Below are 25,350 nucleotides of genomic sequence, written 5' to 3'. Positions count from 1 at the left end.
ATCTTCATCACTAAGTGCTTCAAGTCCTATTCACTTTCAGCAAGCAAGGTAGTGTCATCTGCATAACACAGGTTGTTAATGAGTCTTCCTCCAATCCTGATGCCCCATTCTTCTTCATATAGTCCAGCTTCTCTGTTTGCTCACTATACAGATTGAATAAGTATGGTGAAAGGATACAACCCTGATGCACACCTTTCCTGATTTTAAACCACGCAGTATCCCCTTGTTCTGTTCCAACGACTGCCTATTTGTTTATGTAGAGGTTCCTTATGAGCTAAATTAAGTGTTCTGGAATTCTCATTGTTTGCAATATTATCCATAATTTGTTATGATCTACGCAGTCGAATGCCTTTGTGTAGTCAATAAAACACAGGTAAACATCTTTCTGGTATTCTCTGCTTTCAGCCAGGATCCATTTGACATCAGCAATGATATCCCTTGTTCCACATCCTCTTCTGAGTCTGGCTTGAATTTCTGGCGGTTCCCTGTTGATGTACTGCTGCAGCCATTTTTGAATGATCTTCAGCAAAACTCTAACTGGGTGCGCATTTAGCTGCTGGTAGCTCCCAGTACTCCTTGGTGTTCCCTGGCTTGTAGTGGCATCACTCCAATCTAGACCTCCATCTTCACACTGCCTTTCTCTCAATGTCTCTGTCTGTCTTCTCCTATTCTTCTATAAGGAAACTCATCATTGGATTTAGGACTCACCCTAATCCTGGATAATCTCATTTTTAAATTTTTACTTTAGTTGCATAAACAGACACTAACTCCAAATAAGGTCACATTCTGAGGTAACAGGTGGACATGAGTTTTAAAGTGTGTGCTCTGGCCCCTAAATCTCACGTCCCAAAAGTTCTAACCAATTCCGCCATCAACTCTAAATCCAAATGTTCATCTAAATACCATCAACTCAAAACATCCCAAATCTCATCATCTAAAACATCTAAATCAGATGCAGGTGAGACCCTTGGTATGATCCAGTCCGGGGGGAAATTTCTCTCCATCTGTGGACCTTTTAGTGCAGGGTAGCCACACCTTGAGAAGTCTATCAGTTTTCTTCTGCTGTGTAGCAAATTACCACAAACTCAGCAACTTAAAACAACATCTATTAATTAGCTCACAGTTCTGTAGGTCATAATCCTGGTACAGTGTTGCTGGCTTCTCTGCTCAGGGTATCACAAGGTTGAAATCGAGGTGTTGGGCAGGCTGAGCTCTTATATAGAGGTGCTGGAGAGAAATCCACTTCCAGGCTCATTCAGATTATTGGCTGAATTCAGTTTCTTTTTGGTATAGGACTGATGTCCTCATTTTCCTGCTGGTTGCCAGCCAGGAACCTCACTCAGTTCCTTAAGGTTGCTCACATTCCTTCCTATGTGGCCCCTCCATCTTCAAACTGGAGATGTTATATTGAATCTCCCTAAAGTTTCAGCTATCTCACTTCCCCTTCTTCCGCCACCCACCTGTGAAAGCTCTCTTCTTTAAAGGTCTCATGTGGTTACATTGTCCAAACTATCCAGGATAATCTCTCTATCTTAAGGTCAACTGTGGCACATAATATAGCATAGTCATGAGAGCAAGACCTCAGCATATTCACAGGTTCTAAGCATTAAGGCGGGACATCATTCGGGGGTCATTTTAGAAATTCTGCCTAACACAGCGTCCTAATCTTCTAGGGCAGCAGTAACAAAATATCATCAAGTGGTGTCTTAATGGGACAGAAATTCATTTTTTCACAGCTCCTGAGGCTAGAAGTCTGAATTCAGGGCACAGGCAGGGCTATGTTCTCTCTGTGTTGTCTCCGGGGATAATCCTTCCTTGTCTCCTACAGATTCTGGTAGGCCTGCACACTTCTTGGCATTCTTTGGCTTATAGAAGGATCTTTATATGCTGGCTTTTCAGAAGGGAGGTTTTTGATCTTCAGAAATTTCACGTTGAAAGGTGAACATCATTCCCTCCACCCCCTTGGAAAGTGAATGTGGCTACAAGGACCAAAAGCCATCAAAATATTCATGCCCTTCAAACCCCACTGTGTACAGTCTGCTAAGGAGGCAGCTGAAACATTGTAAAGAGCTATAGCACAAAGATGTTCATTCCATTGTTATTTACAATAGAGAAAACTGGCCACACTTGTGTTTTGAGGCACAGCCACAGCCCTTGGTCATCCCAGGCTGTGAACTGGTTTTCCTCTGTCTTTGACCTTGTTCACACTTGTCCCTGCCTGACAAATTCTCATGAGCTGGTTTACAGAACAACAGGAAACAGATGCTAACCCAAACTGCATGGGAGCAGTCACTCTGCATTTTGGAGGGAAAAAGCTCAGCAGAGACCAAAAAGGAACCAGATACAGACATTTTCTTGTTTCTTTTTTTTTTTTAAAGAGAGCTGCTACCCAGAATTTAGTCCAGAGCATCATCCTGAAAGGTACATGTCTTTGGGACAGCCACTTGTCAAAGCAAGGCTGACAGGGGAGCTGGCGCCCATTCCCTGGTCTTGCCTTGCAGAAGGAAACTCAGGGCCAGGAGCCCAAGAGGGACAGGCAAGGGGAAGCGGGCACTTTGAGGGCCCAGCTGGGAAATCAGCCTCAGCCTTTTCTTTCTTGCAAAATGCAAAAGATTTCCACAGATTGCTGCTGGGCGAGCTTCATGCCAAACAAGTGTTGTTTGGTAGTTCTGGTTTAGAAAGAAAATATTTCATTATTGAGAATAAAATAATGTCTCTAGATTGCCACATGATAAAGCTCTTATTATTTATTCCTATGATGAGCCTAACCTTTCCTTGATTTCCATAATAAAGGAAACGATATGATACGTGGTTTGGGGGATTATGACCAGGAGCGCATGAAGGTACTTTGAAACGCTAGTAAATGGCTGCACGCTCTGTGCTGGAGTGCCGCTAATTGGAACGCAGGCTGATAAGAGTCTACGCTAATTTAGGCATTTTAAGCTATATTCAGACTGTAGTTACACTAATGCATATTGACAAGATATAATGCATTACATGCAAATAACCCCATGGACGGGCCTTCCCGGAAAAAAAAGAGCTATCTCTGCAGATAGGACCCATCTTCGGATACTAGTGGTAATTAGGAGCCCTGGTGGCGCAGCAGTTAAGAGTTCAGCTGCTAACCGAAAGGTTGGCAGTTCTACCCACGCAGTGGCTCCACTGGAGAAAGACCTGGCAATCTGCTTCTGTAAAGATCACAGCCTAGAAAATCCCACGGGGGCAGTTCTACTCTGTCACATGGGGTTGCTGTGTTTCAGAATCGACTCGACAGCACCTAACAACAACAACAGTCGGTAATTTGGGGCAATTTCGGGCAAACAGTTTTCTGCAGAGCAGAAAGAAATGGAGAACCCACAAGCTTCTGAGGTGGGAGAGTGGAGAGAAGACTTTTCCTGCTCTGGTGCTTTCGATCGGGGTGCGAGAAGGCAGTCGTCTTCCTTGGAAACCTTCCAGAGTCCTTCTGCAGAGCCCTGGAGCCACACATGTTAATAACCAAGGCCCCCGCCAGCAGAAATCACACTTGTGCAGAAGCCAAACTCTACTGGTTTAAGCCTGTTACATAAAGTTATTTCTCAAACAGTACATAACAGTTTCTAATTAACCCCCGAGGTGACACCTGGCTCAGATGATTTTGGTCCAGTGTTGGCTGATTGATTAGGATTCTGTATCCAGGCAGTGAATTTGGGGATCAAATTGGTTTTAAATTAACTTCTAAAAATGCTCATGTTTGCCATCCGGCTTGGGCCCTGGAGAGCAGAAGGTAATGACTAATTCGTTACTGGGGATTTCTCCACAGCCTTTCCTTCTGTGAAATGATCTTCCTCCCCTTTTTCTTTTTCTGGGGTGAGGGCCGTTGGTGATCCGACGTTTAATTTCATGGCGGCACATCTGGCACGGTTTGTGTTTGGATACATTCCTGTGTGTTTTGCTTCTCAATCACACTTGGGGCTGGATGGCCACTCAGGCTGACCACAGCAGGCCAGGCAGGCACGCTGGTGGCCCCTAAGCCCTGCCTGGGGAGACATGAAGTCGGTACCCTCCGTGGGCTCCCCTCCTGATGTCATGGGTGGGGCTGGATCACCTCATCACCCACACCAGAACCTTTCCTAAACAGGATAACGCCAGGCAAGGATGGACACCTGGAACATTGCTTGCCAAAAAAGGGAACCATTTTGAGGTCACAAAAAACACTTTGGGGCTGATTGTGAGAACCTCTTGTCTTTCTCCTTCTCTGCAACCCAGATCCTGGGTTTAAGTGGCGGACAAAGGGCAGGAAACAGAGGGGAAGGGCAGATAGGTGAGCATGGGGTCACCCCATTGCTGCCCCCTTGGGGCTTTTGACAGGTGACTGTTCCACATCGGTGAGAAGTTGTTCCATTTGGTTTACTTCCTGCATGTGTACTATACAGTAGGCACTCAATACATACTGAATGACGCGAGGGTTGCCTTCGGGCTCAAATAACACTTGACAGAGAAGACAAAACTCATCCTTCCATCTCTCCATGCATCCATCCATGCTTCCATCCATGCATCCATCCATGCATCCATCCATGTATCCATCCATGCATCCATGCATCCATCCATCTGTCCATCCTTCCATCCATCCCTTTGTTCTTTTGACAAATATTCATTGGGTGCAGAGTACAGAGGTTTTTAATCTGGAGTCTTAACCTGGACTTCTTTTTCACTAACCTGTAACTAATAAAAGTTAACACTTCCTCTAAGTGTGAATGTAGGCAGCAGCACCCAGTAGCATCAGCAGAACCTCTGACTTTGTCACCAATGGAAGTCAGATACCTTAGATCACGTTAACAGTGCCGCAGATACTCCAAACCTTGTTTAAAATCATAAGTACTGGAATGAGTGTGACTCAAGGACATATATTCCTATATCCCAAACTTAACCTTTCAAGATTTGGGTAACGATTTCAATATACAGTCAATTCTCGTTATTCATGGTAGTTATGTTCCATAAAGCTGCCACGAACACTGAATTAGCAAATATTAAGCCATTCCTTCATGGAGACACACACGGTTAGGTTCCTGCAAGCCTCTGGTCACAACATTTTCATCAACTGATCAATACACACCCTTATTTTCTGTTTAAAGACCCCTTGTTTAATACAGGTTTTAATTTAATTTTAGTTTAATGTTGTTGATTCATTAACATTGAACACATGACTGACAGCACCATTCCTCATGTCAACAAAGCTTATCTAATACATGTATTTTCTCTGTAAGGCACATCCCAGCCTTCTTGTGTTTAGGAACATGAGACAGCACTTCAGCACTGTGCTTGGGGGCCATTTTAGACAGCGAAATCACCAACAAAAATGTGAAAATCAGGGCACTAAACAGACCGTGAAAAGGACACGCGTGCAGTATGGGAGCTGAAACAAGAAGGCAGAGCGTCGCCTTGTTTGACGTCAGCGGGGAACGCGTGTGTGAAGCGACTCAAATTTTTCACCGCTCTGCGCATGCTCCCAAATGGCTGCGAAAGTGCCGAGAATGTTGCTTTTGGGGTTACAAATACATTTTAGCGAGTAGGAGAATCCGCAAATATGGAATCCACAAATTATGAGGATTGACTGTAATTGACTTCTGGTGAAATGTAGTGTATTTCGTTTTATGCTTTGTAAACACTCTTCTGAGGAGGGGTCTGCGGGCTCCACCAACCCCCAGGGGGTCCCCGACACAGGAAAGACCTGATTCCCCACACTCCCAGAAATAAAGCTAAGGTCTTTCTGGCTGTTTGCTCACTGGGCAAAAACAAGCGACCTGATCACTCCCAGGTTAGGACAGTATGTTTGTGATGGCGTAACTTAAAATAGAGGCTAATTAAGTGGCGTGGGCGAAACTTACTTTGGGCTGGGGTGAGCACCTCAAAGAAAGGGCAGTCCCCTTTGGATCAGAGCCTCGCTTCCCAAGCACAGCCCACCGACCAGAGGCACCAGCCCCACTGGGAAGCGGGTTAGAAACCAGAGTCCCAGACCCAGACCTGCCGAATCCACTTCTGCTCTCTAACAGATGCCCAGGGGGTGTTCACACTGCAGTCTAAGATGCGCGGCTCCACACATTAGTATGGAGGGGCGTACTGGGAGGCCCCTGGCTCCAGGTAGAAATGCAGCTTATGTGCCACCCTGAAGTTTTGAGGGGGGACATTCCACCAGCAGTACCCTGGAGGAAAGCTGCCCCCTCCCTAATTCTTTGAGCCACATTTGTTGGCATCAACGGAGTGCCAGAGCCTGTGCAAGGTGCAGCCCTGCCCCGTGGACGGTCGAGTTCTAGAGGGAGAAGAAGGCAAGAAAGCAGTAAACAGTGCAGTTTCAGGGCGTGCTAAGTGCCAGGAAGACCACAGATAGGGGAGTGTGTGGAGTGGACTAGAACTCAGGGAAGGGGGACCTGCCCAAGCTCACGTGCCCAGCAAGAGCAACGATGGGACCCTGCGGGGCCCACGATAACCGGGAGGATGTGGGCCGGGGAGGGGCAGGCATGGGAGGGGTGGACTGTGCTTCCTTCCGGAAAAAGGCGGCTCTGTGAAGACCCAGGAGAAGATGTCTCAAGCAGTGGGACCAGCATGTGCAAAGGTCCTGTGGCAGGCAGGCTAGAGTAGCTGTGATAACAGCGAAAGGGCAGACTGGTCACCAGGCAGGGCCTGCTGGGCGTGGGGGCTCAAGGCTCGTCCTCCAAGGCCCCAGACTCACCAGGGCACTCTGCAGTGGGCGCTGGTAGCCGGTGGGTCGGTAGTGCCGCCTCTCCGCGGGGTCAGTGTGGATGTCCCCCAGGTATAGCTCCTCCACCAGGCGAGGTGGGGCGCGGGGCTGCGGCTGGAGGTGGCGCTGTACGCGGACTAGGCTGAGCTCGTGCATGGTGAAGCCCAGCGTCGCCGCGCAGTCCTGCTTGGCCCGGGTGCCCAGCAGCTCATACACGGCCCCGGACAGCCAGGTACGGGCCGGGGGCAGCCGCCGGGCGCAGTCTCTGCTGGCCGGGCTCTGGCCGAGGCGCCCGGCGACCGCGAGCAGCGCGCCGCGGCTGTGGAAGACTATACCCACCTTGAGTAGGTGGTAGTCAGCCTCGGTGGCGCCCCGGGTGACCCAGGAGGCCCGGCGCAGCCGCACCTTGCCCTTGACGAGCAGCGAGTGCGCTGGCTTCCGACAGGAGGGGTCCTCGTAATAGAACTGGTAGGCGCGGAAGAGGCGATTGGGGTAGAAAGTATACGAGCGGGTAAGGAATTCGGGTCCTGGGCGCACCTCGCAGCTGCCAAGGGACGGGAGAGGGGAAGAGAAGGGTTGGTAGAGCAGTGAGAACCTGCCCGGGAGCCCCTCTCCCCCAGCCTCAGTGTGGCCCCAGTTCCCACCAGCCTCCTGTTCTGGCCTCAGCTCGGGAGTGGCCCCTCCAGCCTTAGTTTTCCTGACTGGTCTCGGCAGCCCCAACTTTGGGGCTGTGGCCTTCCACTCAATGGCTGTGATCTCAACAAAAACCTTTTCTCGTTCCCTTCCATTGACCTAACATCCTCCCTGTGGTGTGGGTCCCTGTGGGCCGTCCCAGAACTCTTCTGGCCCAAGATTTGCACAGGCTTTTTGCAGTCAGAGGACCTGGGTTCAAATCCCATCTGTGCTCCTCCTGGGAATGTGAGCTGGAGGAGTGCCCCAGTGCTTGGCTCCCTCCTCTGTAACACAGAGGGGACAGGTCCACATCACAGTCAGGAAAGCATCGAGTGCAGTGGGGACACCTGGGAGGTGCTAAAAAATAGGGTTCCTTTGCTGCCATTTGGGGGCCAGCTATTTTATGTGCTCTAGGATGAGGGGCTCTGCCTGTTTCTTTCCCCCTGAACGCCTGGTGCCTGGCACAGCCTGGTCCACACTGGACCCTCCTAGGTGCTTGCTGAATGGATGGATGAATGATGGATGGATGGATGGATGGTGGTTGAATGATGGACAGATGGATGGATGGATGGATGGGTGGATGGCTAGATGGATGGATGGTGGATGATGGATGGATGGATGGTGGATGATGGATGAATGGTGCATGATGGATGGATGGGTGGATGGTGAATGATGGATGATGGATGGATGGATGGATGGTGGATGATGGATGCATGGATGGTGGATGATGGATGAATGGATGGTGGATGATGGATGGATGCATGGATGATGGATGGATCTTGGATGATGGATGCCTGGATGGTGGATGATGGGTGGATGGATGGATGATGGATGGATGGATGGATGGTGGATGGATGGATGATGGATGGATTGATGGTAGATGACAGTTGGATGGTGGAAGATGGATGGAGGATGATGGATAAATGGAGGGATGGATGGATGGTGGATGATGGATGGGTGGATGATGGATAAATGGATGGTGGATGTTGGATAGATGGGTAGATGGATGGATGATGGATGATAGAAGGGTGGATGGATGATGGATGGATGGGTGGATGGTGAATGATGGATGTTGGATGGATAGATGGGTGGATGGTGGATGATGGATGAATGGATGGTGGATGATGGATGGATGGTGGATGAATGGGATGGATGCATGGATGATGGATGGACCTTGGATGATGGATGCCTGGATGGTGGATGATGGATGGATGGATGGATGGATGGATGATGGATGGATGGATGGATGATGGATGGATGGATGATGGATGGATGGATGGATGATGGATGGATGGATGATGGATGGATTGATGGTAGATGACGGTTGGATGGTGGATGATGGATTGATGATGGATGGATGGTGGATGATGGTTGCTTATATCCTGTCTCCCTCTGTGACCAATGGGAGGTCCTTTCTTGACCAGGGTTTATTCATGTCTGTGACAGGGTTTGTTGACCTAAACTACGTTTTTGTACACTTTCACTATATGGTGTCAGATAATAAGTATGCTCAGCCTTGTAGGCCAGATGGTCTTTGTTGCAAATACCCAGCTCTCATTACAGTGCTAAAGCACCTGTGAACAGTATGTGAATGAATGGGTGTGTTGGGGTTCCAATAAAACTTTATTTACAAAAACATGCAGTGGGCCAAGCTTGGCCCACAGGCCTTAGTCTGCAGATGATGCAGACAAGTACAGGGTGGGAAATGGAGGTAGGGCAGTTCAGTGATTCTTGCACCCACAGTCACACCTGGACTGGGCAGGGGAGCCTCTGGGACTTCCCCATTGTGGACTCAGATAGGGTGGATGGTGGAAAGAAACAGCAGGTGGTATTACTCTAATCAGGTAATACCTGTGCTGTTAATGTCTTGATATTTTTCATACAGCGCTATGGTAGCTGAGGAAAAATGTTACCATCCAGAAAGAAAACAATCCCCTCCCCATTCTCTTTCAATCTGTCTGATTATGTTAAAGAGAGGGTCTCAATCTGTAGCTAATGTATCTTTAACCTCCCTTTTCTCTCTGAGAGAACAGACTCAGAGCCTCCCGTGGGCACTGGGTCTAGTGGCAATTTAATTATGTTGTTTTATTTTCATTGTGCTTTTTTTTCCTACAGTTACCTCCCTTTTAAGGTTAGTGACACTGCTATCTATTTCTGGGGCAACACTAAGCTTCCTTTAAAGAATTTTGTCTTACAATAAGTGTGTGCAGTTTACTGTACGACATTTGTTGAGGTATAAACATAAATATGTTTAAGCCAATAAAAGCAAGTTGGTTCAAAGAAAAATATTAAGTAAATAACAGTCCCAAAACTAGTTGCCATAGAATCGACCCTGACTCATGGTGACCCCATGTGTCTCAGAGCAGAACTGGGCTCCCTAGGGTTTTCAATGGCTGGTTTTTCAAAAGTAGATCGCCAGGCCTTTCTTCTTAGGTGCCTCTGGGTGGATGCAAACCTCCAACCTTTTGGTTAGCAGCCAAGCATGTTCACCATTTGTACCACCCAGGGACTCCAAATAATAGTACAGGCAGTCGTTAACCATGGTGAGAGGCACCCCGCATACCACAGCCCTGTCCTGGCCCATTTCTCGGACGCCACCCAGAGAAGGGGTTTGCCTAAGTAGACTCTTGGTGTCCCAGCCTCTGGGACCTTATCTGCACTCCACCCGGGAAGCAGCAGAGCTTGTCTGGAGACCAGGGAGGGGACCTTTCTAAGAAGCACTGCTCTGGAATGCTGCTGTCTCGCGGCAGGAGTGGCCTGTCAGGGCAGCCTGCAGCCAGTGCTGCCCCCACCCCCTGCCCAAGTTCTGTCTCTGAGGGACCCTGGCCAGTGGCCCGAGAAGTGGGTGTGGAGCCCCGTGCAGCCCTGAGAACCTGGGAGTGTGCCTGCATGGCTTCATGGAGTCTCCTCCACCCCCAGTGCAAGCAGATGTTTGGCAGGCGTTTCCTCCCTGAGCTCAGAGGTGCATGGAGGACATGGGTGTAGAGAGTGCTGTCCTTGAACAGGAACAGGACCGGCAGAGGGGACTATGGAGCCCGGACAGGAAGGGCTGTGTTAGGAGGCCCGGGAAGGAGGCCTCTGCTGGCTGATGTGGAGTTTGTGCTCCGCAAATGAGGGCAGAGACTGGTGTCTGCAGTGTCAGGGGGCCTGTGAGGATAGAAAGAGAATTAGATGAGCGCGCACACCCGGCCCTCTCCTGGATCTGCCACTTCCTGCCTCAGGGCCTTTGCACCAGCTGCTCCCTCTGCCTGGCTCCTCCTCTGGCTCTCAGGATGGCTCATTCCTCTTCTTTCAGCTCTCATCCACATGTCACCACCCCCCAAAAGCCTTCTCTGACCACTGTCTCTAAAGAACCTCCCTGATAACTCACTATCACAGCCTTGGTTTTATTTCCTTCATTGCAAATTCTGGCACCATCTCAAGCTTATATTACTTATCTCTGGGTTCTTGTGCTGATCCCCTGCTTCTGATTCATAGTAGGTGCTCGGTAAGTGTTTGTATACTAGGTGCTCCATAAGCGCTTGTACACTAGGTGCTCGATAAAGTACTTGGATAGTAGGTGCTCAATAAGTGTCTGTATAGTAGATGCTTGATAAGGTGAGTGGGCGTAATACCCACCAGCTCAGCCCCTATCTCCCACGGTACACTCTAGGGAGAGGAGACAAGCAAAGCCACATACTCAGCACGTAGTAGGCCTCGTGAGCAACTGGCTGAACTGGCTCATTTCACAGGTGTGGACAGAGGCTCAGAGAGGGTGAAGTCTCCCAGCCCTGCAGCCCGTGGTCAGGGTGACCTTGGGATCTTACCCAGTGGAGACCCAGGGACCGTCGAGGCGTGGGGGCAGCAGTGTGGTGACTTGTGCTCCGTCAGGCAGGGGCTGCTGACAGCGGGGCTCCCAGCGCAGGTGACCTCTCCCTGCCACCGCCTCTGCTGTGCGGGCTGCAAACCAGTCAGAGCTGGGTTAGCCATCCTGCTGAATCACGGGAACTGCCTCCCCTGCCTGCCCTCCCAAGCCTGCCTGGACCACAGGGCTCTGCCCCCTAGTCCCAGGTGGGGACTTGAGAACACCTGTCCTTGAAGCCCCTCGCATCCAGCCCCCGACTCAGCTCTTGGATTCCTAGACTGTGACACTCCTGGCCTCCTAGGGGGAGAGGGGCCCAGATTCCCAGAACATGAAGCCCCTGGAAATTAGATGGCTAGGAACCTGTTAGCCAGACCCCCAGGTGCCTGGACCTTTCACAGACTGGCCTGCTGGGCTTGGCACCACTGGCGGGGGCTGAAGGGACCCCGCACTCCTGGATAAGTGCCCTTTAGACTCAGACCTGAGGAGCTGAGGGCGTGGACTCTGACCCTTCCCCAGAGCAGGATCCCTTCCCACCCGGGGAAGCCCCTGCTTTTGTTTGAACCTCTCGGCTGCAGCAGGCCAGACCTGCTGTCCACCCTGGAGGCCAGTGTCCCACCTTGAGGCTGCCTGTGTGGTCAGCCTCTGTGTCCAGCGTACCCAAAGCAGGGCCAGCACGAGGAGACACTCGGTGATGCCCAGTGAGTGGACAAGGGCACGGCCAGCGGGCACCCAGGGTGGTGCCCAGGCTAGAAGAGGGGCACATGCCCCTTCTTGGTGGCCTGCCTCCAGGTCTGAGGCTCCAGGGATGACCAGGGACTCCGGGAGGAAGGTGGGGTGGGGTGGACTCGAGCCACAAGGCAGCACTCGGGGCTCTGCACCCTCATGAGTGACCCCAGATGTGCTCTGCCAAGCCAGGGTGTGGGACATTCATGACCTCTTCTGTGAGCACTCGGAGGAGCACGTGCCAAGACCTGCAGCTGCTGAAGGACAGCAATTCCCCCTGAATGTCATCTCCACTCAGAGGCGCGGGCTTGAGGCCGTGCAGATGGCGGATACTGGGGACACTGTGCACTCTCAGCGTCCAAGTATTACAGCTGTGGGTTTGCTCATGGGGCTGGACCTGGGGCCCAGCTGGCCAGGGCGTTCTGGCGCAGCCTTCCCCCATGCCTGTGCTGAAGTGAGACAGGAGGGCAGAGCGTCAGAGGGCAGGCCATGGGGCCAGGGTACTGCTTGCCTCAATCTGGAGCTCTGAAAGTGGTGGGCCGAGCACAAAAGTGAGTGAAATGTTCTGCCTCTTCCCTTTCAACGTCCACACCTTCCCATCAAGGCTCAGGACAGGCAGCCCAGCACGGGAGGTCAGAGGGTCCTCACTTCCCTGGGGGTAGGGGAATGCATCCAAGACTCTCAGAGTTCCCACTGACCAGTGGAGAAAACAGGGGTGATGCCGACGAGGGTGGCACCAGTGGCTCCTGTTAGCTGAGTAACGACTCCGTGCATTTTTGTACTGTATCTCATATTATACTGTATCTCCTGTGGTCTTTGCAACAGTCCCGGGAGATGGACGCTTGTGTCTTCATCTTACAGATGGAGAAATAGGCACAGGGGATGGGCTGAGGTGGCACAAGGGTACATGCTACCCAAGTGAGACACAGCCAGGACTCGAGCCCCAGACATGGGACTCTGGAGCCTGACTCTTGACTGCTTAATCCTGTATCGCATCTCCAGCTTGGGTGAAAGGGGCCAATTGGGAGACTTAGCAGATTGCAGGGCATACACCAGGCATCTGCTGAATGAATGAATGGATGGATGAGTGGATAAATGAGTGGATGGATGGATGGATGGATGGATGAATAAATGGATGGATGGGTGGATGGATGAGTGCATGGATGCATGAGCGGATGAAAGAGTGGAGGGATGGATGGATGAGTGGATAAATGAGTGGATGCATGGATGGACGGATGAGTGGATGAATGAGTGGATGGATGGATGGATGAGTGGCTAAATGACAGGATGGATGGATGAATGAGTAAATGGATGGATGGGTGGATGGATGGATGAGTGGATGAGTGGATGAAAGAGTGGAGGGATGGACGGATGGATGGGTGGGTAGATGGGTGGATGAGTGGATGATTAGATGGATGGATGAGTGGATGAATGAGTGGATGGATGGATGGATAAGTGGATGAATGAGTAGAGGGATGGATGGATGGAAGGGTAGGTAGTTGGGTGGGTAGATGGGTGGATGAGTGGATGATTAGATGGGTGGATGGAGGGTAAGATGGATGGATGAGTGTATGAATGAGTGGATGGATGGATGAATGAGTAAACGTGCTTGTGTAGCTCTGGACCCTCGCTGTATTCCTGGTTTATCCACTGATTCATTAGTTTCAATTGCCAAAGAGGAGAAATGCAAACAAACCCACCAGCAGGGATGGGTTTCCTCATGCTGGTAATGTGGGCACTCGGCCACTCCACAGGCTCCCAGGGCCACTCTGCAGAGGGAATAAAATGCCCCTGAGGATCCTGAAAGAGAGAAGCTTGTGGGGCCCCTGCGTTAACTTGGGCACACCTCGTTTTACAGGTACCTGAACAGAATGTTGTGGTGGACAGATGGGTGGCCTTCAAAGTTAGGCCAGAATCCCAGCACAGGCCCTCCCCCCACCCCACAAGTCCTGAGCTGGGACATAGCACATCACCGCTGACGCCTCACACACATTAGTGCTTCTGCAATTGACCTTGTAGGAAGGCATTGGGTCCCTGGATGCAATTCTGCAGGTTAATTTCGAACTTCACCAGTGTTAACGAAACCTGTCAGCAAGTGTTGATTTGGAGAATGGAATGGAGGCAAAGGGAGAGAAGGCTCCCAGCGGTCAGCGTTATCTGCCTGGTGTGAAAATCCAGCTTCCACATCAGAGCAACCTAGTGACCGGGCCCTAAAAATTATACTGGCATTGTTTCCATGCACCCCAGTTTCTAGAGGAAATGTTTTTTGTTCCAAAGAAAACAAGCCTTTTTCCCTGTGTTCTATTTCGTCACGAATCCTCAGATATGAGATATTGCTAAATGTGTTCTAGTTTGTCTGTTTTTTTCTGCGAGAAATTAGGAAGCAGTGAAGTCAGGAGGCTACGGGAAGTAGTTAAACATGCACACATCAACACAGAGCTGGGGAAAACGCCAGACCCGAGCTTAGCCCTGCTTCTTGGCCATCGTGTAGCCTCAACCTCAAGGTTGCAGAAATAAAATTAAGCAATTTTAAATTATTCCATGAAATTTTCTCAGTCGGAGGCTTCAAGGTCGCCTTTGATTGTCTTCTCTTTCTCCCCTTCTCTTCCCCCGGCCCCTCTGCAGAAAAGTCTTCACTGAAGCAACACGGATGGAAAGCAGATGGTGCTGTGGACTGGGCTGCGTAACTTTTCACAGGGGCCAGATAGAGGGAGTTAAATGCATGGGCCAAATTGATTTTTATCAACCATGGATTTTTTAATTAACAGTGGTGTCCACTTACTGCTATCCATTATTTACTGTTTACCCACTAATTAAAAATTATGCTGCTTTTGCACTCAGACGAGCAGGGACATTTGAAATTAGATCGCATCGTTCCAATTACCTGCAGAATTAAATCTAGAGTGCCCAATTTCTCAGCCCACGCTAATGGGGCTTAAAATATGACCCGCTTCAGCCTGGTCTATGATTGTGACTCAGAGTACCAGGACAGGGCTGCATGGAAAAACACTGTATGGAAGCTGCCTGGGGCCTTTGGGGTGCTGGATGGTTGCTGAGCCCCTACTGTGTGCTGGGCACTTAGCCAAGGTCACCTTAAGATGCTTATATCAGCACCCAGCCTCTCCTAGCACACGCATTAAACGCTTTATTGCATTGTGGCGGTTAGTCCACCCAGCAACCCCAGGAGAGTATTGATGGGTGGTCCAGTGCCAGCCACTGCACCTGGCAATCCCCATGATTGACAGGCGTAGTCTGCACAGCCACTCATGATGGAGATTCTGCTGATGCCCCCATTTTACAGATGAGGAAACACAAGTTCAGAGGGATAGTAGGACTCAGCCAGTGTCAGATGCTTCTTATCTATTTCATTTATTGTGATAATAAAATACACATAACATACCCTGAACTTATTGCCCTGAGGTAAGATTTAAACCTTAAACCAAAAATATCCCCTAAGTCTTCTTAAAACCAAGCAGTAGTTTAGCTTAATGAGTAAAAAAGTCTGCCTTCCGCATTGTGCTCTTTTAAGATCTATCTGTATGGAATGAAACTGACAACAGCAACTCAAAAGGTTAGATAGGAACCTTCCGGGGACGTGCGTTCATGTTAATGGGGGAGGAACAACTCGGAAACGGAAGGTGAGAATGGTTGCACAACTCGAAGAATGTAATCAATGTCACACTGAATTGTACATGTAGAAACTGTTGAATTGGTGTATATTCTGTAGTGTATTTTCTCAACGACACCAACAAAATAAATAAAATTTTAAAAAAAATACACATAACATAAATTCACCATTTTAACCATTTGAAAGTGTAAGTTCAGGGCATTTAGTACCTTCATAAAGTTGTACAAACATCACTGCTATCTAGTTCTAGAACATTTTCATCACACCCCAAAGAAGCCTGTACCCATCAGCAGTCACCCCCAGCCCCCTGCCCCTACCCCTAGACAACCACTAACCTACTTTCTGTCTGTGTGGACTTACCTATTCTGGTATTTCATATAAAAATTACGTCTGCTTTTCACAACAATTAGGTGGATGTGCTCATCCCATTTTACAGATGAAAAACGGAGGCTGAGTGAGGTTCACACCCAGACCCACAATCCATGTTTCTTCCCAAGAGCATGAAGACAGGAGAGGGGGGTGAAGAAGAGGTTTGGGGTTTGCAGCCAGAGGAGAGGGACAAAATATCAGGTCTTTAGTTAAACTTTTTATAAAAGCACTGTTTTTCCTTATTCTAATTGGCTCGCCCCAAGGTTCCTGAAGCCAGAGGCGTGTGAGGTGATTTTAGGCGCAAGGGTGAGTGCCTCTGATTCCAGTGGTTCCGCATTGACATTAGAGGGTCTTAAAAAGCAGCTGTAGTTTTCATAGCAATCTTGTGATTTCAGAGCCCAATTGCTTAGGGCAAGACTGAGTTTTAAAAGGCCGGGGTGGGGGGTTGATCTTAACTTGACCTTAAAATATTAATATTTTAAGTAAATAGTATTTAAGTGAAGGTGTTAGGGACTCGTACGTAGTAAATAGTCTGAGGGTAGTGCACCACAGGCAGACTTTACTTCAAGAATGCAAAAGGATAAGGTATTTGCTTCCTAGAGTTGCTGTAACAAAAAACCACCAGGTCCCACTGGGAGGCTGAAAGCAACAGAACGTACTCCCTCACAGTTCTGGAGGCCAGAAGTCCAAAGTCAATCTGTAAGCAGGGCCATATGCCCTCTGAAGGCGCCAGGGGAGAATCCTTCCTCGCCTCTTCCTAGCTTCTGGTGACTTCTGGCAATCCTTGGAGTTCCTTGGCTTGTAGCTGCATCATCCCAATTTTTGCCTCCATCTTCACATGACCTTCTTCCCGCTCCATGTCTCCTCTGAGTCTGTGTCTCTGGGTCCAAATCTCCCACTCTTTTCTCTTATAAAGACAGCAATTATTGGATTTAGGACTCACCTTAATCCAGTATGACCTCATCATAAATTGATCACATCTGCAAAGACCCTAGTTCCAAAGAAGGTCACATTCACAGTTACTGGGGGTTAGGACTTGAACATATCTTTTTGGGGGACACAATTCCATCTATAACAGACACCAATGGCCATCTTAAGCCCAGGTCCCCCCAGCAACCTGACCTTTCTTTGTTCATTCATTCCTTCACCCACACACAAACACTTCAAATCCATTTCCGTCGAGTCGATTCCAACTCATAGTGACCCTGTAAGACAGAGTAGAACTGCCCCACAGGGTTTCCAAGGAGCGGCTGGTGAATTTGAACTGCTGACCTTTTGGTTAGCAGTCAAGCTCTTAATCACTGCACCACCAGGGCTCCCACAAAGACTTACTGAATGCCTATTATATGCCAGGTGCCACAATAAGCCCTGGGTTTATCAGCCTGCACACGTTGGCCAGAATTTCTGTTCTCATGGAGAGGCAGGCATTACTCAGATAGGCCCTCTGTGCAATATAACTCTACTCAATTATGTTGTTGTTGGGTGCTGTCCAGTCAACTCCAACTCATTGCCATCCCATGTGACAGAGTAGAACTGCCCCAGAGGGTTTTCTTGGCTGTAATCTTTACAGAAGCAGATCACCAGGTCTTTCTCCTGCAGGGCTGCTGGGTGGGTTTGAACCACCAACCTTTTGGTTAGCAGCTGAGTGCTTAACCATTGTGCCACCAAAGCTCCGTCATAACTCTCTCAAAAGAAGTTTATGTGTGTGGCCAAAACTTTTAATGGTTTCCCAGTGCACTTGGAGTGAAACCCAAGCTTTTCCTTGGATTCTTTCAAAATCGGCCATTTGCATGTCTTTCCAGCTTCATCCATGAGATCCATCCACAATTCTGTACTGTGTGTTCCTAGGGATGTGCCTCAGAGCCATTGAATGTGCTCTTCCTCGGCCTGGCACACCCTTCCTGCTGCTCTGTGCTCACTCTTCATTGGAGCCTCAGCATAAACTACCCTCCCTGGCAGGCTGACATCCAGTGAGGCCCCTCTGCTTTCCCTACTCTCTTCTCTTCTGCAAAGTCCTCATCACATGTGGTAATTATATTACCTGCTTTTCGTTCTTCCAGTTGTCCCACTCATGTCCATTGTGCCACCAGGGCTCCTTTTTTATGAAGAGTACTGGCCAGTTATTTTGTCGTACTTGTTACCAGTTGCCATCGAATCAATTCTGAGTCATAGTGACCCTATAGGACAGCGTAGAACTGCTCCATAGGGTTTCCAAGGAGCGGCTGGTAGATTCGAACTGCTGACCTTTGGGTTAGCAGCCAAGCTCTTAACCACTGTGCCACCAGAGCTCCTATTTTATCATATGTTCCTCAATTTGGATTTGTCTGATTTTTACTCATGACTAAATTCAGCTTACGCATGTTTGGCAGGAACCCCATAGAAGTGATATGGTGTCCTTCTCAATTCATCGTATCAGGAGGCACATGATGTCAACTTGTCCCATTACTGGTGATGTTAACTTTGATCACCTGTTGAAAGAGGTGTCTTCCAGGTTTCTCCAATGTTAAATGATGACTTTCTCTGTAATTAATAATTATCTTATGGGGATATACTTAGAGACTATGCAAATATCCTGTTTTTCATTATATTTTCTTCCACTCATTTTAGCATCCATTGATGACTACTGATGATTCTTGCTTGCAGCACAGATGACTGTGGTGTTTTCCAAATGGCATTCTTCTACTTCCATCATTCATTTTGCATTTATTAATTGGAATTGTGCTGTAAGAAGAGCTATCACTTCTCGCCATTTATCTATTTATTCAATTGTTATTTATATTAGTATGAACTCATGGGTATTTATTTTATAGGTTATAATCCATTACGATCATTATCTTACCCCCACGCATCTGGCACTTTGTCATAATGTGGGGGCTTGCGTGTTGCTGTGATGCTGGAAGCTATGCCCCCAGGATTCAAATACCAGCAGGGTCACCCATGGCAAGCAGGTTTCAGCTGAGCTTCCATTAATAATACAAAGGTGGAATGTACAAAGTATGAATCTAGGGAAATTGGAAACCGTCAAAAATGAAATGGAACCCATAAACATTGATATCCTAGGCATTAGTGAGCTGAAATGGACTGGTATTGGCCATTTTGAATCAGACAATCATATGGTCTACTATGCCGGGGATGACAACTTGAAGAGGAATGGCATTGCATTCATCATCAAAAAGAACGTTTCAAGGACTATCCTGAAGTACAATGCTGTCAGTGATAGGATAATATCCATACACCTACCAAGAAGACCAGTTAATACCACTATTATTCAAATTTACACACCAACTACTAAGGCCCAAGATGAAGAAATTGAAGATTTTTACCAGCTTCTCCAGTCTGAAATTCATTGAACATACAATCAGGATGCATTGATAATTACTGGTGATTGGAATGGGAAAATTGGAAACAAAGAAGGATCGGTAGTTGGAAAATATGGCCTTGGTGATAGAAATGATGCCAGAGATCGCATGATAGACTTTTGCAAGACCAATGACTTCTTCATTGCAAATACCTTTTTTTCAACAACATAAACGGCAACTATACATGTGGACCTCGCCGGATGGAATACACAGGAATCAGGTAGACTACATCTGTGGAAAGAGGTGATGGAAAAGCTCAATATCACCACTCAGAACAAGGCCGGGGCCACCTGCGGAACAGACCATCAATTGCTCATATGCAAGTTCAAGAAAATTAGAGCAAGTCCACGAGAGCCAAAGTACGACCTTGAGTATACGCCACCTGAATTTAGAGACCATCTCAAAAATAGATTTGATGCATTGAACACTAATGACCGAAGACCAGACAAGTTGTGGGATGACAATCAAGGACATCTTACATGAAAAAAAGCAAAAGGTCATTAAAAAGACAGGAAATAAAGGGAAGACCAAAATAGATGTCAGAAGAGACTCTGAAACTTGCTTTCGAACATTGAGTAGCTAAAGCTACTCAAATGATGAAGTAAAAGGGATGAATAGAAGATTTCAAGGGGAGGCTCAAGAAGACAAAGTATTATAATGACATGTACAAAGACCTAGAATTAGAAAACCAAAAGGGAAGAACATGCTTAGCATTTCTCAAGCTGAAAGAACTGAAGAAAAAATTCAAGCCTTAAGTTGCGATATTGAAGAATTCTATGGGGAAAATATTAAATGATGCAGAAAGCATCAAAAGAAGATGGAAGGAATACACAGACTCGCTATACCAAAAAGAAATGGTTGACGTTCAACAATTTCAGGAGGTAGCAAATGATCAGGAATCAATGGTTCTGAAGGAAGAGGTCCAAGCTGCACTGAAGGTATTGTTGAAAAACAAGACTCCAAGAACTGACGGGATACCAACCGAGATGTTTCCACAAATGGATGCAGTGCTGGAAGTGCTCACTCATGTATGCCAAGGAATTTGGAAGACAGCTACCTGGCCAACTGACTGGAAGAGATCCATATTTATGCCTATTCTCAAGAAAGGTAATCAAACAGAACTCGGAAATTATCGAACAATATCATTAATATCACACACAAGTAAAATTTCGCTGAAGATCATTCAAAAGCAGCTGCAGCAGTACATCAACAGGGAACTTCCAGAAATTGAAGCCGGATTCAGAAGGGGATGTGGAAGCAGGGATATCATTGCTGATGTCAGATGGATCCTGGCTGAAAGCAGAGAATACCAGAAAGATGTTTACCTATGTTTAACTGACTATGCAAAGGCATTCGATTGTGTGGATCATAACAAATTATGGATAACATTGTGAAGAATGGGAATTACAGAACACTTAATGGTGCTCGTGAGGAACCTGTACGTAGATCAAGACGCAGTCACTGGAACAGAACAAGGGGATACCGCATGGTTAAAAGTCAGGAAAGGTGTGCTTCAGGGTTGTATCCTTTCACCATACTTATTCAATTTGTATGCTGAGCAAATAATCCGAGAAGCTGGACTATATGAAGAAGAACACAGCATCAGGATTAGAGGAAGACTCATAAACAACCTGTGTTATGCAGATGACACAACCTTGCTTGCTGAAAGCGAAGAGGATGTGAAACACTTACTGATGAAGATCAAAGACTACAGCCTTCAGTATGGATTACACATTAACATAAAGAAAACAAAAATTCTCACAACTGAACCAATAAGCAACATCATGATAAATGGAGAAAATACTGAAGTTGTCAAGGATTTCATTTTACTTGGATCCACAATCAACACCCATGGAAGCAGCAGTCAAGAAATCAAAGGATAAATTGCATTGGGCAAATCTGCTGCAAAAGACCTCTTTTAAAGTGTTAAAAAGCAAAGACGTCACCTTGAAGACTAAGGTGCATCTGACACAAGCCATGGCGTTTTCAATCGCCTCATATGCGTCAAAAGCTGGACAATGAGTTAGGAAGACCAAAGAATTGATGCCTTTGAATTACGGTGTTGGCAAAGAATATTGAATATACCACGGACTGCCAAAAGAACAAACAAATCTGTCTTGGAAGAAATACAGCCAGAATGCTCCTTAGAAGCAAGGATGGCCAGACTATGTCTCACATACTTTGGACATGTTATCAGGATGGATCAGTCCCTGGAGAAGGACATCATGCTTGGTAAAGTAGAGGGTCAGTGAAAAAGATGAAGACCCTTAACGAGATGGATTGACACAGTGGCTGCAACAATGCGCTCAAGCATAAAGATTGTGAGGATGGTGCAGGACCTGGCAGTGTTTCTTTCTGTTGTACATAGGGTCACTATGAGTCGAAACCTACCCAACGGCACTTAACAACAACAACATCATTATTTATTATGTTGCTCTAATTTCCCACAAGTTGGCCATTGGAGCTCCTTTGACTTAGCTCCTAAGTCCTTTTTACATGCCATCATCACTTTTTTGAGCATCTGCTCATTTTCTAGCACTATAAGATGCTCCAGGTTCATCTTGTAATTTCCCTGCACCAGCCCTGGAAACAGCCACTTCTCTAAGGCGTACCGATTCATTTTTATTGGAGAAGGGTGTCTAGAAACCAATATCTGAGTGATAGGTGTGCTTGAGGCTACTGGGGTGTTACTGCTTCTAGGCTCCTCAACTGTTTCCTTTCTTTTTTATTGTGGTAAAAATATATATAACAAAACATTTGCCATTTTGGCATGTTTTTTACATGTATACTTTGGTGACATTAATTACATTCATCATGTTATGCGAACATTACCACTGTTCTTTTCCAAATTTTTCCGTCTCTCTGAACAGAACTCAATGCCTTCTAAAAAATTACTCTCCCTCTCCTCCTCCCTCCTATACCTGGTAACCACTAATGAACTTTGGTCTCTATACATTTGCCTATTCTAGACATTTCATGTAAGTGGAATCATACATTATTTGTTCTCTTGTGACTGACTCATTTCATTCAGCATAAGGTTTTCAAGGTCCATCCATGTTGTAGCATGTATCAGGGCTTCATTTCTCTTTATGGCTGAGTAATATTGCACTGTAAAGATATACCACATTTTGTTTACCCATTCATCTACTGATGGACATTTAGGTTGTTTCAGCCTTTTAGCTACTGTGAATAGTTGCAATGAACATTGGTGTACAAGTATCTGTTTGCATTCCTGCTTTCAATTCTTTTGGGTACATACCTAGGAGTGGAATTGCTGAGTCATATGGTAATTCTATATTTAACTCTTTGAGGAACTGCCAAACTGTTTTCCACAGTGGTTGCACCACTTTACAATCCCACCCGCAATGGATGAGTGTTCCAATTTTCCACATCCTTGCCAACACCTGTTCTGCTCTTTTCTTCTCCTCCTCCTCCTCCTCCTTCTTTTTAATTATAGCCACCCGAGTGGGGGGTGAAGTGGTATCTCATTGTGGTTTTGATTTGCATTTATCTAAATGACTAACGATGTTGAGCATCTTTTCACGTGCTTGTTGGCCATTTGTATATTGTTGGTGAAATGAGTATTCAATTCCTTTGCCTAATTTTTGAACAGGTTGTTTGTCTTTTGTTGTTAAGTTATAGGGATTCTTTTTATATTCTGGATACTAAACCCTTATCTGATATATAGTTCCTCAAAATTTTTCTCCCAATCTGTAGTTTATCCCTTCATTGTATTGATAAAGTCCTTTGATGCACGAAAGTCTTTAATTTTAATTAAGTCCAATTTATCTAATTTGTCTTATGTTACTTATGCTTTTGGTGTCATATCTAAGAATCCATTATAAAAAACTAGATGCTGGAGCCCTACCCCTATGTTTTCTTCTAAGAGTTTTAGGTTTTAGTTCTTACATTTAGGTCCTTGATCCATTTTGAGTTAATTTTCACATATGGTGTATGTTTTCTTCCTTCCTTCTTTCCCTCTCTCCCTCCCTCCCCACCTTCCTTCCTTTCAACTGTCTCTCCCACTGGTCAGCTAGCTCCTTGAGGGCAAGGTCCTGTTCATTGCTGGTTCACTGGTACCCAGCACAGTTGCTGGTGGGTGCTCAATAAAGATTTGTTGTGTTAAGACATGGAAAGTGCTTAGAACAATGCCTTCACATAGTAAGTGCTTAATAAATGCTAGTTATAGCTATTACATTTAGTGAGAACAATGTGTGTGAGCTCCTTGCTGACGCTTTTCCCACCCCTTAGGATTTCCCCTCCTAAAACTTGGCTGGAGATTCCCAACATGTGCATGGCTATCAGGGTCAGGCTTGAGATGGAAGGGGAGAAGGGGAAGTGGGGGAGCAGGTAGGTACCTCTCCCTTGTTGGGACCCTCCAGAGCCTGCGCTTTGCAGTGGCATGCATCCTGGGGGGGACGGCCTGCTTTTCACCCCTCACCCCCTGCTGGGCTTACTGCCTCCATGCAGCCAAGTAGTGGATGCGTTTGTGGTCTGAGGGTGAACGCCAGCCTGAGCCTGCAGACCCCCCAGGGCAGATGCGGCGTGTGAGTTGCAGGGTCTGTCACAGCCCTCCTTACCAGGCCCCATCTGCAAGCTCCATGGAGGCACACCTGTGTTCTGGGGGTGTGGTGGCCATGGGAGTGGTGGGACCAGCAAGATCAGAGGCAGGAACCTGGGGGGAGAATCCTGGCCCTGACCCCCCCAGCTACAAGGCCTTGGCTTTTAGTCTGGAAGATGAGGATGAAAAGATCTACTTCCAAAAGGCTGCTGCAAGGTTCAGTGAGGGGAGGTGTGGGGAGCCTCCTTCGATTGCATGGTGGGAGGTATCTTCATAGCCAGGAAGAGGCTGTTTCTCAAGAAGAATCCCCAGTTGCAGCACCACATTAGGAGCCCTGGTGATGCAACGGTTAAGCACTCAGCTGCTACCCGGGAGGTTGGCGGTTTGAACCCACCCAGTGGCTCCATGGGAGAAAGACCTGGTGATCTGCTTCTGTAAAGATTACAGCCTAGGAAACCCTATGGGGCAGCTCTCCTCTGTCACATGGTGTCACTATATGTCAGAAATAGACTCGATGGCACCTAATAACACCACCACCACACTGAGCACACACTGCCTCCAGGGACGGAACAAGGGAGGGAAGGAGGAAGGGAGAAAGGCAGGAAGACTTAGATGATCTAACAACACCATCAGCTCACAGTAGTTGAGCCCCCCTGGGAAGGCCCACAGGCATAATCTCATTTTATCCCCCTCACACCCAACGTGACAAGTGCTATTATCATCCCCATTTTACAGATGTGGAAACCGAGGCTCAGGGAGGTTAATTCTGTCACCTAAGGTCACACAGCTAGGAAGTGGTACCCAAGGTCTTGCTGACTCAAGAAGCCAGCGCTCCGTACAATTGCAAAATATTGTTCTGGGTGGGAGTGGGGTGCTAAAGGCCATTCTGTGGTTTACGGCTGCAGGGTGGACTCCGGCTGAGGGTGGAAGGGTGGTCAGTAAGGGTGTTGTCAGCAGGCTGGGGGCTGGGCTGACTCAGGCAGGTAGAGAGGAAGAGAAGGAGCTAAGGAAATTAGAGTGTGAGCATAGCATGTCCTCGCCAAGAGCTTGGAGGTCTGGCTCTACCTGGCCAGTGGAGCTGGGGTTTTGAGTCTGAAAGCTTGGTCCAGTTGCAAAATAAAGGAGAGAAGGCCAACTCAGGGCTTCAGAGTCCTGATGGATTAAATGTATGGCTACATTAGAGTAAATTGGTGAGGGAGTGTTGTTAATTATCATTGAGTTGGCTCTGGTTCTTCGAAACCTCATGCTCAACAGAACGAAATGTTGCCCGCCTGGTCCTGTGCCATCTTCATGATCGCTGGTATGCTTGAGTCCGTTGTTGAAGCTACTCTGTATTTTGAGTGTCTTCCAACCTAGAGGGCTCATCTTGCAGCACTATGTCGGACATTATTCTGTTGTGATACATGGGGTTTTCCTTCAGCAATTCCACTCCCAGGTATATACCCCAAAGAATTGAAAGTAAGAACATAAACAGATACT

General features: G+C 47.4%; 1 protein-coding gene across 1 annotated transcript in view; it reads right to left on the bottom strand.

The window, feature by feature from the left end:
* The window catches only part of APCDD1L (APC down-regulated 1 like), a 59,277-nt gene that overhangs the window by 3,464 nt on the left and 30,463 nt on the right, over window positions 1-25,350 (bottom strand). The window contains exons 4-5 of the mRNA XM_004370532.1: window positions 11,194-11,326; window positions 6,707-7,259 (exon numbers count right to left, since the gene is read on the bottom strand). Of these exons, the coding sequence (XP_004370589.1) occupies window positions 6,707-7,259; window positions 11,194-11,326 (686 nt within the window). The remainder of the gene's footprint in view (window positions 1-6,706; window positions 7,260-11,193; window positions 11,327-25,350) is intronic.

The sequence above is a fragment of the Trichechus manatus genome, unplaced genomic scaffold (genome assembly GCF_000243295.1).
Source record: "Trichechus manatus latirostris isolate Lorelei unplaced genomic scaffold, TriManLat1.0 scaffold00008, whole genome shotgun sequence".
Taxonomy (NCBI): Eukaryota; Metazoa; Chordata; class Mammalia; order Sirenia; family Trichechidae; genus Trichechus; species Trichechus manatus.
Note: the sequence above shows the minus strand (reverse complement) of the source record. Positions and strands in the feature narration are given on the sequence as shown.